The 15,257-nt window shown below is 46.2% G+C and overlaps 1 protein-coding gene across 4 annotated transcripts in view; it reads left to right on the top strand.

Moving 5' to 3' along the window:
- The window catches only part of SLC4A5 (solute carrier family 4 member 5), a 106,386-nt gene that overhangs the window by 85,690 nt on the left and 5,439 nt on the right, over positions 1-15,257 (top strand). For all 4 annotated transcript variants that reach the window (XM_049651734.1, XM_049651733.1, XM_049651736.1 and 1 more), the window contains 7 exons: positions 2,895-3,008; positions 4,430-4,591; positions 5,347-5,525; positions 6,765-6,837; positions 10,682-10,750; positions 11,365-11,538; positions 13,759-13,914. In XM_049651734.1, the coding sequence (XP_049507691.1) occupies positions 2,895-3,008; positions 4,430-4,591; positions 5,347-5,525; positions 6,765-6,837; positions 10,682-10,750; positions 11,365-11,538; positions 13,759-13,914 (927 nt within the window). The remainder of the gene's footprint in view (positions 1-2,894; positions 3,009-4,429; positions 4,592-5,346; positions 5,526-6,764; positions 6,838-10,681; positions 10,751-11,364; positions 11,539-13,758; positions 13,915-15,257) is intronic.

Genomic DNA, 15,257 nt, shown 5'->3' with positions numbered 1-15,257 from the left:
ATCGTATCCAAGTCACCTCTTACATAAAAGTTCTAGAGCCATGATTGCATCTGAGAATGTTGATTTCCTGGAGAATGAAATATAATTCATATAATAGGAAATTTTTTTACCCAAACTTTTTCTCCCTCAAATTTCTTACGTATTACTCTGTTGCCTCCTGGGATTTAGTACTGCAGAGAAGGATGAGATTATACCATTGCATATCCATCAGATTGGTAAAAATATGAAGGTCTTGAGGGATAACAAATGTTGGAGATGAAAAGCGGGTGAGAGTGTAAACAGGAACAAGCAATTCAGAGAGCTAGTGGCACTCTCTGATGGAACTGAAGATGAATATGATTTTCCAGTGGGCATTTTCACTCTCAGGAATACACCCCAGAGAAATTGTCACATGTGTGCAAGAATGCTCTTAGAAGCATTGATTTTTTTTTCAACGTTTTTTTTTTTTATTTATTTTTGAGACAGAGAGAGACAAAGCATGAACGGGGGAGGGGCAGAGAGAGAGGGAGACACAGAATCGGAAACAGGCTCCAGGCTCCGAGCCATCAGCCCAGAACCTGACGCGGGGCTCGAACTCAAGGACCGTGAGATCGTGACCTGGCTGAAGTCGGACGCTTAACCGACTGTGCCACCCAGGCGCCCCAGAAGCATTGATTTTTAAGAGGAAAACAATGAAAATAATCCAGATTGACCTATCAACAGGAGAATGAAGACAGAAATGGGCAACAGTCATAGGAACATAAAGCAGCAATGCATACACATAGACTACAACCACATGTATCCATAAGGAAAAATAGCTCCAACACAAGGTTGAGCAAAGAAAGCAAACTGCAGGATATTACAAATAATATGAAACCATTTATGTAAAATTTTTAAACGTGCTGGGGGCTCCTCCTGACCGGCTCAGTAGGTAGAGCATGTGACTCTTGATCTTGTGGTCATGAGTTCAAGCCCGACATTGGGCATAGAGCTTACTTAAAAAAAATTTTTTTTAATAAATAAAATGTGCTAAACAATGTCATATTTTGTTTAGGGCTGCATACATATTTAGTAAAAGTATAAAGACATTCATGGAAATAATTAAATCCAAATTCAGAGCAGTGGATCTGTCTAGAGAGCAGGGACAGGGATGCCACTGGATGACAGAGAGGCATCGACTGAATGGCTATATTTTCATTTTTAAGGTAGAGTTCACAGCTGTTTATTATATATACCTTTATACTAGGTTGGACCTAGTATATGGCCTGCATTGGACTGCTTTACCCTATTAAAAAATGGCAAATTCATTGGTTTAACTTAATAACTTTTTGATCTGGATGTTGGGAGTATTGCAGAAAGAGAGTCGTAAATGTGCATACTGCTTGGTTCTGCCATGACCAATATTTTATCTGCTTGTAGTAATATTAAGCTGTTGTTGATTTTCAACTTTTAGAATCAATTCACAGATAAAACACACAAAAAAACATATGTTTATGGAAGACAGTATGATTGTTCTCAGCCTTGACAATGTGAAGACCAACATGGAGGAGTCACGGATGGAAGAGGATGGTGGGTGGGGGCAGCTAGCCTCACATGATGGAGCATGAGAGGGACTGGCAAAGCCAGCGGAAAGAGAGGTTTAATTTCATAACCTGGAAGTACAAAGGAAACCCATAGAAAGAGGTTAAAAATAACTTGCAAAGATTGGGAATGAGGAAAGGGCAGGAAGGATGGTGCAAGTAAGCTAAATCTTTATCAGTAGATGAGGCTTTAAATTAGTAAATCAAAATATAAAAGTATAGCATATTAAGTTTTTTTAATGTTTTTATTATTTTTTTTTTAAGAGAGAGATACACACACAGAGTATGAGCGAGGGAGGGGCAGAGAGAGAAGGAGACACAGAATCCTAAGCAGGCTCCAGGCTCTGAGCTGTCAGCCCAGAGCCCGAAGTGGGGCTTGAACGCATGAATGGTGAGATCATAACCTGAGCCAAAGTTGGACACTTAACAGACTGAGCCACCCAGGCACCCCAAAAGTATAGCATATTAGATAATGACATGGAGGAAATCACCAGAACAACTAAAATCAAGCAGACATATGGATATATCTGAAATGAGGACAGGTGCGTAGGGGACTTTGCTTTCTACACTCTGTGGGTTTTTAATTAATTGTATATGTTATTTTACTAACAATTTTAAAGAAGAGTAGGGGGTATAGGGAATGCATTCAATGTGTCATCCATCGCCTGCCCCTGCCCTTCCTAACTTCTTTCCCTATTGTTCTCTGGAAACTGCTATCTCTGAAGAGATACAGACAAGGTGGCAGTGTAGACATTGGTCAGGGGGCAGGGGGGTGAGGTCAGGAACCTGGTCTAGGATGGGCATCCTGAGACGGAGCAAGAGGGTAAGGACTTCTCATGGATAGAAGGTCTGAGAGCAGACAGGGGTCCCCAGCAGAACCGAGGAGCTCCCTCCCAGCCCAGGTGGCAGTACAGCAATGTGCCACACATTCTCAGGAGCTAGGATTTCCGTTAGACTTTAGCCTTGCCCTCACCACCCCTTATGAGTTCAGACTGTCATACCAGGAAATATCTTCAGCAATGGCTACCATGCCATGTGGATATAACACTTCCCACTTTCAGTAATGTATGCAAAGCCCTCTGAATGTGTCAGCACTCACTTATGTCTATGTGATAGGTGCTGTCATTATCTGCATTTTGCAGTTGAGGAAACTGAGAATCCAAGAGACGATATGCTTCCCCAAGGTCACACAGCTGGCAAGGGCACAGCCAGGATTCGAACCTAGGTCTGCTGACTTCAGAGCCCAAGTTCTTAACCGTTCTTGTGCTGCTGGAGGACTCAGTCCTTCAGGAAGCAGGAGGGTGCTTCATTCACTTGTCCATCTCCTTTCTGCAGGTCCGGGCTCTGGTAGCAGACTTTTCCATTATCTTCTCCATCCTGCTGTTCTGTGGAATTGATGCCTGTTTTGGTCTGGCAACCCCCAAGCTGCATGTGCCCAGCGTCATCAAGGTTTGCCCCTGGCCCCTGCTCCAGGCATTAACTTTGCCTGCCCACCAGCTGCAGTTATTTTCCCCTCTATGCTGATCAAACTTTCATATACTCTTAGCCAAGAGACTTGTGAGTTGTGTGTGTATGCTCCGCCCTTCCTCCCCACAGCCTCGGCGGTGGGGCAGGGATGGGGGGGGACGGTGGAGGGGGGTCCCTTGAGATGGTAGGCTGGGGACTTATTCACAGTGAAATGTTGCAGTGTAGCCACTGAAAGGAGAGGGTACTGAAACCCACCCACCAGCCTGGCAGAAGCCTCCCTGATTTCCATTTAAGGGTCTACAATCCCATGGCTCAGGCAGTCTATAAGCAGGGCCACCTGGGGTCTATTGAAAATGATCCCTTAGAATTCCGATTCTCAAAGTGTGGTCCCCAGACTAATATCACATTATCACCTGGGAACTTACTAGAAATACATATTCTCAGCCCCACCCCAGACCTGTGGAATCAGAAGGTCTGGGAGTGGGACCCAGAGTTCTGCACTTTAACAAGCCGTCCAGGGCTTTCTGGAACCTGCCAGTTTGAGAATCACTGCTGCACAAAGTCCCAGTCAGTCCTGAGTTGGTATTTGCTCGTGGCTAAACTCAAGCCCTGCTCCCTCACAAGGAGCACCATCCACCTGCACTGGGCTTGGAGGTTCTAGAACTGACCCTCCCTGCCTTTGAGGGCTTGACCTCCTCGGTATTACTTCAGGGCTCCTAAAGTAATTTAAACACAGAAAGTACCTCTTTCTCTTAGATAAAACAAAAGACAAATTTCAGCCCAGCCCCTGCACAGATAATCCCTCATTTCTTTTAAATATGAAATTTATTGTCAATTTGGTTTCCATACAATACCCAGTGCTCCTCCCAACAGGTGCCCTCCTCAATGACCATCACCCACCCTCTCCTCCCTCCCACTCCCCATCAACCCTCAGTTTATTCTCAGTTTTAATCCCTCATTCTTAATATGCAAGTCTGAATTAATGTTTGGTGTTTTACAGAGCATCCTATAATGCTCCCCAGACAGGTGACTCAGAGGAGAGGCAGAAGCGTCAGGCTCTGTATTCTTGCCTGTTGGGTCTCATTCTCGCTTCTTGTTATCTTGCAGTTAGTGATTGCAAGCTCTTTCCCGACAGCCTCTGGCTCTGCACCTCCCCATTCCCAACCAATCTCAGGGCGGCTGCCACCAGTGATCTTAGTTCAGCAGACACCATGTCCTTCCCAAGTCTGTCTGCCTCCATGGTCTCTTTAAAGTCGCAGGTGCCTAACATCTTGAAAGGAAAAGATTGCACTCAAAAAGCACCCCAGGTCGGGGGTGGGAGGGCAGGGAGAGTGGGGCCCCAGACAGCAAGTGCACTGGGACAAAGGAGAGAGGAAAGTGCCCTTTCCATTTGTTCCGCTCAGCCTACGCGGCCTGACCGAGGTTGGTTCGTGGCCCCCTTTGGGAAGAACCCATGGTGGGTGTACCTGGCGAGCATCCTGCCTGCCCTGCTGGTGACCATCCTGATCTTCATGGACCAGCAGATCACAGCCGTCATAGTCAACCGGAAGGAGAACAAGCTGAGGGTGAGGCGGGTGCTAGGAGCAGGAACACCACTTCTTTCTTCCCACAAAGTCAGAAGGAAAAAGAAGGAAGATGGTGCTTCTGTCAAAATTTGAGGCCATTTACAAAACAAGATATGAGGTCAGAAGACTGTGGAGCTCTGGTGCATGTGTAGGGAAATGTGACCTCCAGATGTAGGTAAGGCCACCAGAGCCAGGGTGACTTGATCCAAGGATCAGGACCAAGCCCAGGGTGGGCTACTGGGCACAGGCTCCTTGTTTCTCCCAAAGTGACCTTCTGGCTCCATGCTTCCTGACAGGAACTTGGGAGTCTGAGCAGATCCTAACGGGAAATTTTGACCTAGAACCATGAGGCAGAAGAGAATCCTAAGCCCTCCTGGCCTCTGCAGCTCCCTCCCTGCCTCTGGGTTTGAGGAGATTTGGGCTACCCTCTCCCCCATCCCAAGACCTACCCCAGCCAAGGCCTCTTGTTCAAGAACTACAGAGATATTATGGCCACTGGTAGGAAAACTTCTTCCCAAGGACCCAAGCCCAAGGCCTCTCCAAGCCTGAACACCCTTCTCCTCACCTTCCTGTGTCCCTTCCCTGGCTCAGCAAACCCTGGGGTTGGGGAGGCCTGAACACTACAGGGTAGCAGCACCCTAAGAGTACCTATTGAATGCTGAGGGGAGCCTTTGAACCGTGTTCCACAAAATGGCTGCTTTGGGGAGATTTCTATCTCCCTCACCCCATACCAACCCTCCTCCTGCCCCATGCAGAAGGCTGCTGGCTACCATCTGGACCTGTTTTGGGTGGGCATCCTCATGGCCCTGTGCTCTTTCATGGGGCTGCCCTGGTATGTGGCAGCCACGGTCATCTCCATCGCCCACATCGACAGCCTCAAGATGGAGACGGAGACCAGTGCCCCTGGGGAGCAGCCCCAGTTTCTGGGGGTCAGGTATGTGGGGAGCGGTGACTGGGGACCACCTGAGCAGGGGTATTGATTTTGGGAGAAGGGAAGCAGATGTTGCTTTTTTTTTTTTTTTTTTTACCATCGAGGTATCTGGGCTAAAAGGGCCCTGCTCTGACAACCCAGGAACTGCAAGGATGGGAGTAATATTCCTGAGGGAGAGAGGAAGGAGACAAAAATTCAGTTCTAAGTAGTGTTTTTTTAGTAATGGATTGCAAGCAGTATCCCACCACAGTCTGTATGCACAATGACCACTCACCTGCATAGGCTACTCAGTGTCTCCACATTCCCCTCTGACCTGTCCTTTTGTCTTCTCTTCTTCAAGACCCCCACTACCACTGTCCCCCAACCCCTCTTGTGGGTACAGGTCCTACCCAATTCCCATTCATCCAGAGAGGCTTCCCAGGACCACTGCCACTCCCTAGACTGTGGCCCATGGCCTATCACTTCCATTCCCTCAATCCTCCTTCTCTCAAGTCCATGTGAATCCCATACCCGTTACAGGCAGGCATGTGCCTCTTAGGGGCTCTGGGGTGAGCCCACACCAGACACTGGCTGTTCAAAAAGTTTCTCCTCACTACTGTAGGATACCTGGGCTACCCAGCTTCCCTGGGGTGAGCCTTCTCTGGTCAGGGCAGGGTCCCCTCCTGGACCCCTGAGCCCTAGAGGACTGGGCCTGAACAATCTGCCCCCCAGGCCTCAGTTCCCACTTGGGTTGTGCCTGGGCCTGGGCCTGGGCCCTCAGGAAAACATATCTGCTCTGCCAGGCCCCCTTCCTCCGATTCCTCTTAGTCATGCCCCACAAATGTAACATCTTATTACAATCAAATGGCAGGGATAATAAGCAATGTATATCCCATTTCATTCTCACAGCAACTCCCAAAGCAGTTGTCATTATCTTTCTTTTGCTGAGGCTGAAGACATTTAGGGCCTTTCCTGATGCCACTTAACTACACACCCAAGTCAGTCTGGCTCAAGTACCTCCACTGTTAGTCACTGCACTGGACAACCTCCCAAATGCCCCTACAAACTGCCTTGGTCAGGGCTCCTCTCCTCCCATGTACCTGTCAGCTGGGCCCAGGCAGCAGGTTTATTCTCTGGAATGGGGAAACAAGACAGAGGCTAGGGCCTTGGACACAACTTTTAGGTGCACACCAAGGGCCAAAGGGCTAGGATGGTGATGGGGCATCTCCCAGTCCACCGTGACTATGTGCCCTTCTCTTCCAGGGAACAAAGAGTGACCGGCACCATTGTCTTCATCCTGACGGGCATCTCTGTCTTCCTGGCTCCTATCCTGAAGGTAAGGCTCTATACCCTATCTCAGAGCCCTAGCCACCTGAGAAGGCACTGACTTGATGCCTGAGTTGGGGAGAGGGTCGCCACATGAACCCTAAAAAGGAAGGACCCAAAGAGATATTTCATCGTCATCCTTGTTTTCTGGAATGTTGCATTGCTTATAATCGACACCAGGCAAACCTCACTGATCTTTTCCACCTTTCTGGAGGGCATTCTTCCCTCAGAAAGTTTGGCCAAGTTCCATCCTTGCTTGGATCAGAGCTTCCCAAGCAGGTTATGTTTTCCACGTTGTGGTTTATGGCTCACTAGATGCCTCTTTGCTCACCCATTTTCTGAAGTTTAAAACTTACAGAGGGAAGCCTTTTATAGATTATCTTGCGGCCTGTTCTCTGCTCCTCTTCTTACATCTCTTGGGAACATAACTGATTTTTCCCCACACAGTTGGAAGCTCCTTTTGCTCATGTCCCTCCAGACCAACTGGAAGAGATGAAATCAAATGGGAGTATATTCAGAGCCTGGGTCCCCAGAACAGTCTCTTTCTGCTCAGATGTCTCTGTCCAATTCAGCAACTCACCTGTTGTATTCATTTGCTACCATAACACAATTCCACAGACTGGAAAGCATACACAACACTTACTTTCTTACAGTTCTGGAGGCCACAAGTCCATGACCAGAGTGTTGCCAGGTTTGGTTTATTCTAAAGTCAAATATGGGGCAATGTTCATTATTACTCTGACCATCATGGAAAAGTTTCCACGAGTCTACAGAGCTCCAAAAGCTCTGGTATCATCATTGTATTCAATGACAAAATGATCTGAAAAGTCCTACCCAAGTTCTTTTACAGTAAGAGTGGAAAAAATACAATATCATTTTATTCACCACCAATTAATCTATTTGATACATTTTATAGCAGAGAAGACCTATCTAGATTTTTCTTGATCATAAGATTTAGGATTTCTCATTTGATTGTATTAAGGTACACACCTTTTTGTTTTGTTTTATTTTATTTATAGTTTTGTACTTTTTTATGAACATAGGCTTTCAGAGGAAGCCACCAACTTTACACACACTTCTTCAGAGACTGATTCCACCCAAAACGGCTCCTGGGAATGAGAGCTGAAGAGTGTCTTTGAGACAGACCTTCCCCATCACAACCTGACAACTATCTTATTCAAGAGTCTTCCATCTTAACCAAGCAAAAGAAAATCATCTCTAACAACAGCAACAGAAAAAAGAGATAGGCTTTCAAAATAATTGGTTAAGTGATGAAAGCATTATCACTAGCTGACACCAGTACTAAATACTACATTAAATTTAGGTGAAAGAAAAGATATTCTGTATAACCAGTTCAAGAAAACTATGACTTAACCCAGATCTGAGGTCCTAGATTTAATCCCAGCATTTACTTCCAATAAGAAAAATTTTCCATAAAGCTTATTTAACTTTCTGCAACTCTGTTTGCCCGTGTCTGTCAAATTAGGCATAGCTGAGTACCTATCAGCCTCGGAGAACTTATACCCAAAACATATCTTAGTTGAGATCTTTAATTCTTGTTTATGTAGCCAAAAGAGGAGAGGTCTCCTGGGTGCTGCAAATTTTAAAGGATCCTAGTTATCAGTGTTTCTATTTTTATCAATGTTTCTAAGTTGGTTATTAACTCTACCTTTGTACCAGTTCATCCAGTAGAATTCTGCTCTAAAGGCTTCTCAAATTTTAATGTGTATAAAAATCACCTGGGAATCTTGTTAAAGAAAGATGCTATTATAATACTGTATGTTAACCACACTGGAATTAAAATTGAAACTTAATTTTTAAAAAAGATACTGATTCAGGAGGTCTGGGTGAGACCCAAAACTCTGCATTTTTAACAAGTTCACAGGTCATTCCAATAACATTGGTCCAAAGACTATACTTTGAGCACTAAAGAATGAAATCTCCCCCTTGGTGGATGTATACTAATTTTAGACAGTGATTTTTACTGCTAGAGGACCGGTGTTAATCTTCAGCCCTTTCAACACCAATTTGCAAATCTTTGGTTATCTTGCCACACAAGGGCTCTGGGGGATGAGGAGGCCATGTTATCTGACAGGCAGCATAAATGATTTACTCAGTCCCTCCCAAACCCTGAAGGTTTGTCTTGTTTCAGGTTTTGCTTGCACCTTGCCACTACTGTTCCGTACTGTAGATTTCAGAAGTCTGCCTCAGGGGAGCCTAGACCATATCAGTAGCTCCCCCTCTGAGCTCCATGAGTTGTTCTCATGGTCTCAGCCCCAAATTATATGGGAGGGCTGTCTTACGTTTGTGATCATTGTTGACTCCTCCAATAGAGGGTAGAAAGTGGACCCTAGAGGCACTTTTTTTTTTTTTTTTTTTTTTTTTGCCACTGTACTGTTTCATTAATACTTGAAAAAAGCCTGTCTTTGGGCATCCAAGGAATATTTGTGCTAATATAGAATTTTAGGTCACAGCCCATCACTGGCCGGAGTGTGATGTCATGGGCCTTTGGGATTTGCCAAGAAAGCTGTTTGAGCTTACAAGTGACAGGACAGGAGATAATTTACTAGGGTTGATAGGGGACTTTAGGACCAGGCACTGGTAACTGCAAATTATCTAAGAGTTAGCTCAGTTCTCCTGTTTGATGTGGTTTTCACACAGGGAAGTTTTAAGCCATCTAAATTTGTGTTATTACAGACAGTAGCTAAGTCTTTTATTTAAGATTTTATTTCTCTCTCAATTGCTCCCACACTTTGAAAATGATTAGGACAGTGTTGTTCATGGAAAGTTTTTTTTTTTTTTTTTTTTTTTTACTTTGTTTCGTAATTAGGCAAAAATCCCATAAGCCATGTACAAATGGAATGATGCAATGGCCCAGATTTCCCTTCTTTACTTTAAGATCAATGTCTTGAATTAAAGTTTATGCTTTATAGGTCCAAATCATGGTTTGTGTTTAAAAACTGAACCAAGTCTAATTTATTTTAGATATGCCCAATTTATTTTAAAAGAGCGGTTATTTATTCGGTTGGATTTATGGACATCCTAAATGGCATCTAAAAGTTGGGTACAGGACTTGTGTTCTGCCACATGTTCCAATATGACAACCCTGGAATCGAGGCAGAGTCTTGTTCCCAATGGTAAGCCCAAGGGGCAGATAAAGGGAAGGATGAAAGAAGCAGAAACACAGCTTAGAGAGACGGTAGAGAAATACCTCAAAAGCTTCTAAAAAGTCATAATGATATCTGTAGAACAGTGTGAATGATATGTATGATCCCATTTTTTAAAAAGCTAACAAACTACCTGTGAGCATGACTGGAAGGAAAGATGCCATCAAACCATATACACATCTGTTTTGCTTCTTTTTAAAATCCAATTGTGTGTGGTATATGATTTTTGTTAATCAGCAGGTACTCTCTGCTAATGTAGGTCAGCTCACTAAAGGTCCCCAGAGCAATGCAGCTTTTTTGGGGTGGGAGGCAGTCTTCCGCTGGGGCTGGAAGTAGAAGCTGACAAGAATAAACAGGGGGCTTTCTATGGAGCTTTTCCCATGTTCCAGAAGGTGTGTCTTCAGCCAAAGCACATGGCTTCTGCAGGGACCAAAAGAGGGCAGCCAGGCTGGGAGAGCAGCTGCACAGAAAGAAGGGGGCAGGTCAGCCCTTCCCATGACACTGGCTCCAGATCAGTGCTCAGAGGCTCAGTTCCCCAGAACATCCCACTCCTCCATGGCTAGGGGCAAGCTGAGGGAGGCCAGGCTGCCTGTGACTTGGCAGGCACCGTCGTGCAGAAGAGGGCAGCCAACAGCCTGCCCCTGGCAGAAGCCGGGTCCAAAGCTCCGCATCCCTGTCTCATTTCAGTACATCCCCTTGCCCGTGCTGTATGGAGTCTTCCTCTACATGGGCGTGGCCTCCCTGAATGGCATCCAGGTAAGGTTCTCCCCACCCCAACCACCGCCAGGCTGATGGGATGGGAGTCAGCTGCCATGTTGCCCAAACCCCAAGTGCTTGCTTTCCCAGCGCCGTGGAAGAATAATGGTGATAAAGATACTGCCATTTACCGTGTGCCAAGTAAAATAACTATATCGGGCACTTTATAGGTCTTCTATAGTGAAATCTATATAAATAGGTGCTGTGTTACCTATTTTACAGATGAGCAAATAGGCTCAGGATTCAAAACCCTGATGGGTCTGACTCCAATGAGCATTTCACTACATCTCTTCTCTAAGGCAACTCTGGCGGAAGAAAACATTTTGTTTTGTTCTTTATTTACCGTGATGCACCAGATGTCTTGGATAGTTTGTGTTGCAATTAGTTGCATTTTCCTTGAATGTGCATAGTTTTCATTTGTGGCCCGCTCCTCGGGCAGGGCTCAGGCCCCCCTCCCAGACCTCCAGTCCCCTCCGGTACGTCCTTAGTACCGACGAGGGTCTACCTTCTATGAGACCCTGCCGCATCACCCTTTCCCCCAGTCCCAAGCTCCCAGCAAGGCCACCTCACTCAAGGTGTCCCCACCACCTGGCTGAGCCTTGCACTCTCAACAGTTCTGGGAACGCTGCAAGCTCTTCCTGATGCCAGCCAAGCACCAGCCAGACCACGCCTTTCTGCGGCACGTGCCCCTGCGCCGAATCCACCTCTTCACCCTGGTGCAAATACTCTGCCTGGCGGTGCTCTGGATCCTCAAGTCCACGATGGCCGCCATCATCTTTCCGGTCATGGTAAGGTGGGCGTGGGCTCCCCATCCTGCTCAGCGGATTGGCCCTGGGCAGGTGTCCGCGGGAAGGTCCACCGTCGCAGATGGTCTGAGTCTCTCAGGGTCACAGAGGCAAGCACAGACAAGATTCGCATCGTGAGTGCAGGCCAGACGGAGCAGCGTGGGGGGGGGGGGGGCCAAAGTGGGGGGAGAATGGTCCCCTGCGGGGGGCGGACCCACAGGTCTCCACCCAACTCAGTTTCAGGCACTCAGCAAAACGCAAAAGCCCACCAACCTACCGGCTCTGGGATAGAATGGAGAAGCTGGGCAAAGTCAACAAGGACACAAAGTCCCCACTGTCAAAATTCAAACCAAGTGCAGAGGAACACCTGTACTAAATAAATATAACTCTTTTAACTATTCAAAATAACAATTTGAAAAGATAAGTGGGTGGGGAGGAGAACTAGAGCCAAAGAGTGAGAATTTCATAGTCTAATGTCACGAACGTGAGGTTTGGTGAAGTTGTGGAAAGTGCAGGAGATTCTTTAACTATTCTTGAAATTTTATATAATCTTGAAATTATTCCAGAATTAAAAGTGAAAAGAACAGCCAATAACATGTTGCATCTGGCCCCTAGATAATCCCACCCAGGGGAAATGGCCCCAGGCCCCTGCTGGGGGTAGGGGCTGGGGGTGGGGGGGAGGCGGTTACTGCTGGAGCCTGTGGGTTAGTACTTAGGGAAAGCCCTGGGTGGGCCCCAAAGCCTGGCAGGGCCAGACTAGAGGCCAAAGTGAGGATGCAGAGGTGGGATTTGTAATGTGCTTGCCTGGGATTCTCAACCCTGGGTGACCACTAGAATCACTTGGGAGCTTTTTAAAATTGTGTGCCCAGACCTCATCCCAGCTCAATTAAATCAGTGTCTTTTGGGGAAACCCAGGCATTGGTATTTGTAATATACCAGGTGAGCATAAATATGCAGTCAAGGAAAGGGAAATGGATCCTCCCCAATGGAGCCCTCATGGGGTTCAGTGTTAACAAGGAGAAATGAAATTATAGTCACAATTAGCATGTATGGAGTGCTGTTTCATTTAGTCCACACTAGACCTGAAGTACTATTACTAATCCTACTTTACAGGTGAGAAAGCTGAGGCTCAGAGAGCATGCGTAAGTTACCTAGCTCACACAACAAGGAGGAGCAGAGCCAAGATTCCCCTACCTTCCCTTCATTGATTTTTTTTTAATTTACACGCAGTAAAATTCACTCTGTGGTTCTGAGTTTTGACAAATGCACAGAGTAGTGGTTCCGCAACCACAGCCATGATAGAAAATAGTTCCATCACCCCTAAAATGCCCTCATGCCATTTCTATGCAGACAGTGCCTCTTCCCACCCCTGTCCCTAGCAATCACTATTTTGTTTTCAGAGCCAGGATTTTCAAAACCCAGGTCTGTCCATTTCCCTAGATCTACTTGCTCTCTAGAAAGGGTCAGTGAGGAGCCAGAGTTAAATTCAACTGAATGGTTTTCTCCCTGATCTCATTTGATGGCCAGTTCTTGGTAGTGAAGGGGCAATATTTATAACTAGTTACTCTGAGCCCATTGAGTCTATTGAAAGGCCAGTATTTAATCTTCCCCAAAGTGCACATGTGTTTTCTCTTTAATTCATTTATCCCAAACAGAACCAAACTTTCTAGACTTTACTGTAAAAACTCTGGATATCCCAGTACACTTTATTCAGTATGCTTTATACTTTGTTAGCAGAGAGATTGGCAGCTCTCAGAAATAGGGACAGTGGGTCTCAAAATGTGATCTTTGATCCAGAAATATCCATATCTCCTGGGAACTTGTTAGAGATTCAGATCCTCAGGCCCCACCCCAGACCTGCTGAATGACAACCTCTGGGGGTGGCACCCAGAAGTGTGTGTATTCACAAGTCCTCCAGGTGTTTCGATGGAAGCTCAAGTTTGAGGACCACTGATTTAAAGAATAACTGTAGTTCTCTAGTCCTTGGTCCTCAGCTGCAACAGGCTCCATCCCCTGGGTCACTGATAGGCTTTGTTAGTCAACTGAGGAAAGACCAGATGAGAGGAACCAAGCTGGGCAGAAAGTGAATGATGTTTTGTGGGACATCTGAGATGGCTCCAAAGGCACCAGAAAAAGTCCCTGAGTATAGCTGACTGAGAGAGAAAAAACAATGTCTGACTTTGGGGCCTTGAGCCCATGTTTTTCTCTGAACTCTCACCACAGATCCTGGGCCTCATCATCGTTCGAAGGCTTCTGGACCTCATCTTCTCCCAGCATGATTTGGCCTGGATTGACAATATCCTCCCAGAGAAAGAGAAGAAGGAGACGGATAAGAAGAAGAAGAGAAGGAAAGGGGTCCCTGAGGACAGTGATGAGGAGGTGGGGAGGACGTGAGGCCAGGGTCAAGGGAAAAGATCAAGAAACCCTCCCTCCATTTCTGGCAGGGTCAAGGAGGAGGTAGCTTCTCAAGTGGTCAGCTGTGATCACCTGGGCCTAGTCCAGGATGAGCTGAGGCTTCTCCTCATACTGGTGTGGGGTGCTGAGAGCTTGTTTGCTTATGTGAATATTCTCAGGGAGGGCCACAGTGAATGAACCACCCCCCACCCCCAATCCAGGGAAAGGCTGGTTGCCACGCTCACTCTTTCCCATTTCTGTGAGTTCCTGGGGCCATTATCAACAGCAGTGCAGGTCCTTGATGGAACGGGGCAGAAGACTCAGCTCCATCATGGAGATTATGAGGACTGATCTCCAAAGAATAGAGCAGACCTCAGGGGAGAAGTCTGATGGGTACCCACATCAGTAGACTAGACTCCTGGACAGTTGTAAGGACTGGGGGACAAGGTTTGCTTGGCCTGCCCTTGGGGTATTAGGGAAGAAGGTGGGGGGAGATGCTATGTCCTCCCTGAAAGGAGAGTGGCTACATTCCTCAGATGCTGGGGACCACCTGGTTGCCCCATCTACCCTTCTTCTCTCATGCTTCCTTCCCATCCCACCCCCAAAACACCCAGGGAGTCAACAGACAGGAAGCCAGTCCAGAGCTTACGGTAAATCACAAAATGTTAAGCAGGAAGATTATCTAGTTCAAGTGCTTATTACAGATGATGAAATGGTCCCCCAAAAGGGAAGTAGTTTACCCAAGATGGACATATGGCTAAATGTCTAAAAGGGAATTAAGAAAACTGTTCCTGACTTTGAATTTGATCATTTCCAATATGCTAAGCTACCCATGCCATCTCCTAACACCATGCCTGTCCTTGCATTCTCCCGGTTTGACCTGAACCCACATCTCTGCATCTATCTTGAACTGTTCTAGTGATTTTGCCTTTTGCAGATCAGAGCTGTTCACAGACAGATCCTTGATTAGTGGCAATCAAACCATCTTCTGATGGTAGTGATAGTCCCAAACTCCCCTTGTCCTTAATTACTTTCCTCTTCAAGAGGCCCATCATTCATTCACATGTTTTTCATTGGTGATTTAGTTGGTTTGCAAAGATAGGCTTGAGAACAAAGAAACGGAGAATCTAAGTGCCTTTTAAAGACAAATACTTATTCTTTCATTGATTCATTCAATAAATATTTGAGTGGCTACCACGTGCCAGGAACTTCTGCAGGGTTGGGGAAAAGCATGAAAAATTCAATGGAAAAATGGGATTCTATTTACATAAATTCATTTTACACGTGTCTTTACAGCAACACCAGCCATTGTGTGAGATTCACTCCCA

The sequence above is a fragment of the Panthera uncia genome (assembly GCF_023721935.1).
Source record: "Panthera uncia isolate 11264 chromosome A3 unlocalized genomic scaffold, Puncia_PCG_1.0 HiC_scaffold_11, whole genome shotgun sequence".
Classification (NCBI taxonomy): Eukaryota; Metazoa; Chordata; class Mammalia; order Carnivora; family Felidae; genus Panthera; species Panthera uncia.
This window is presented reverse-complemented; position numbering and strand designations above follow the sequence as displayed.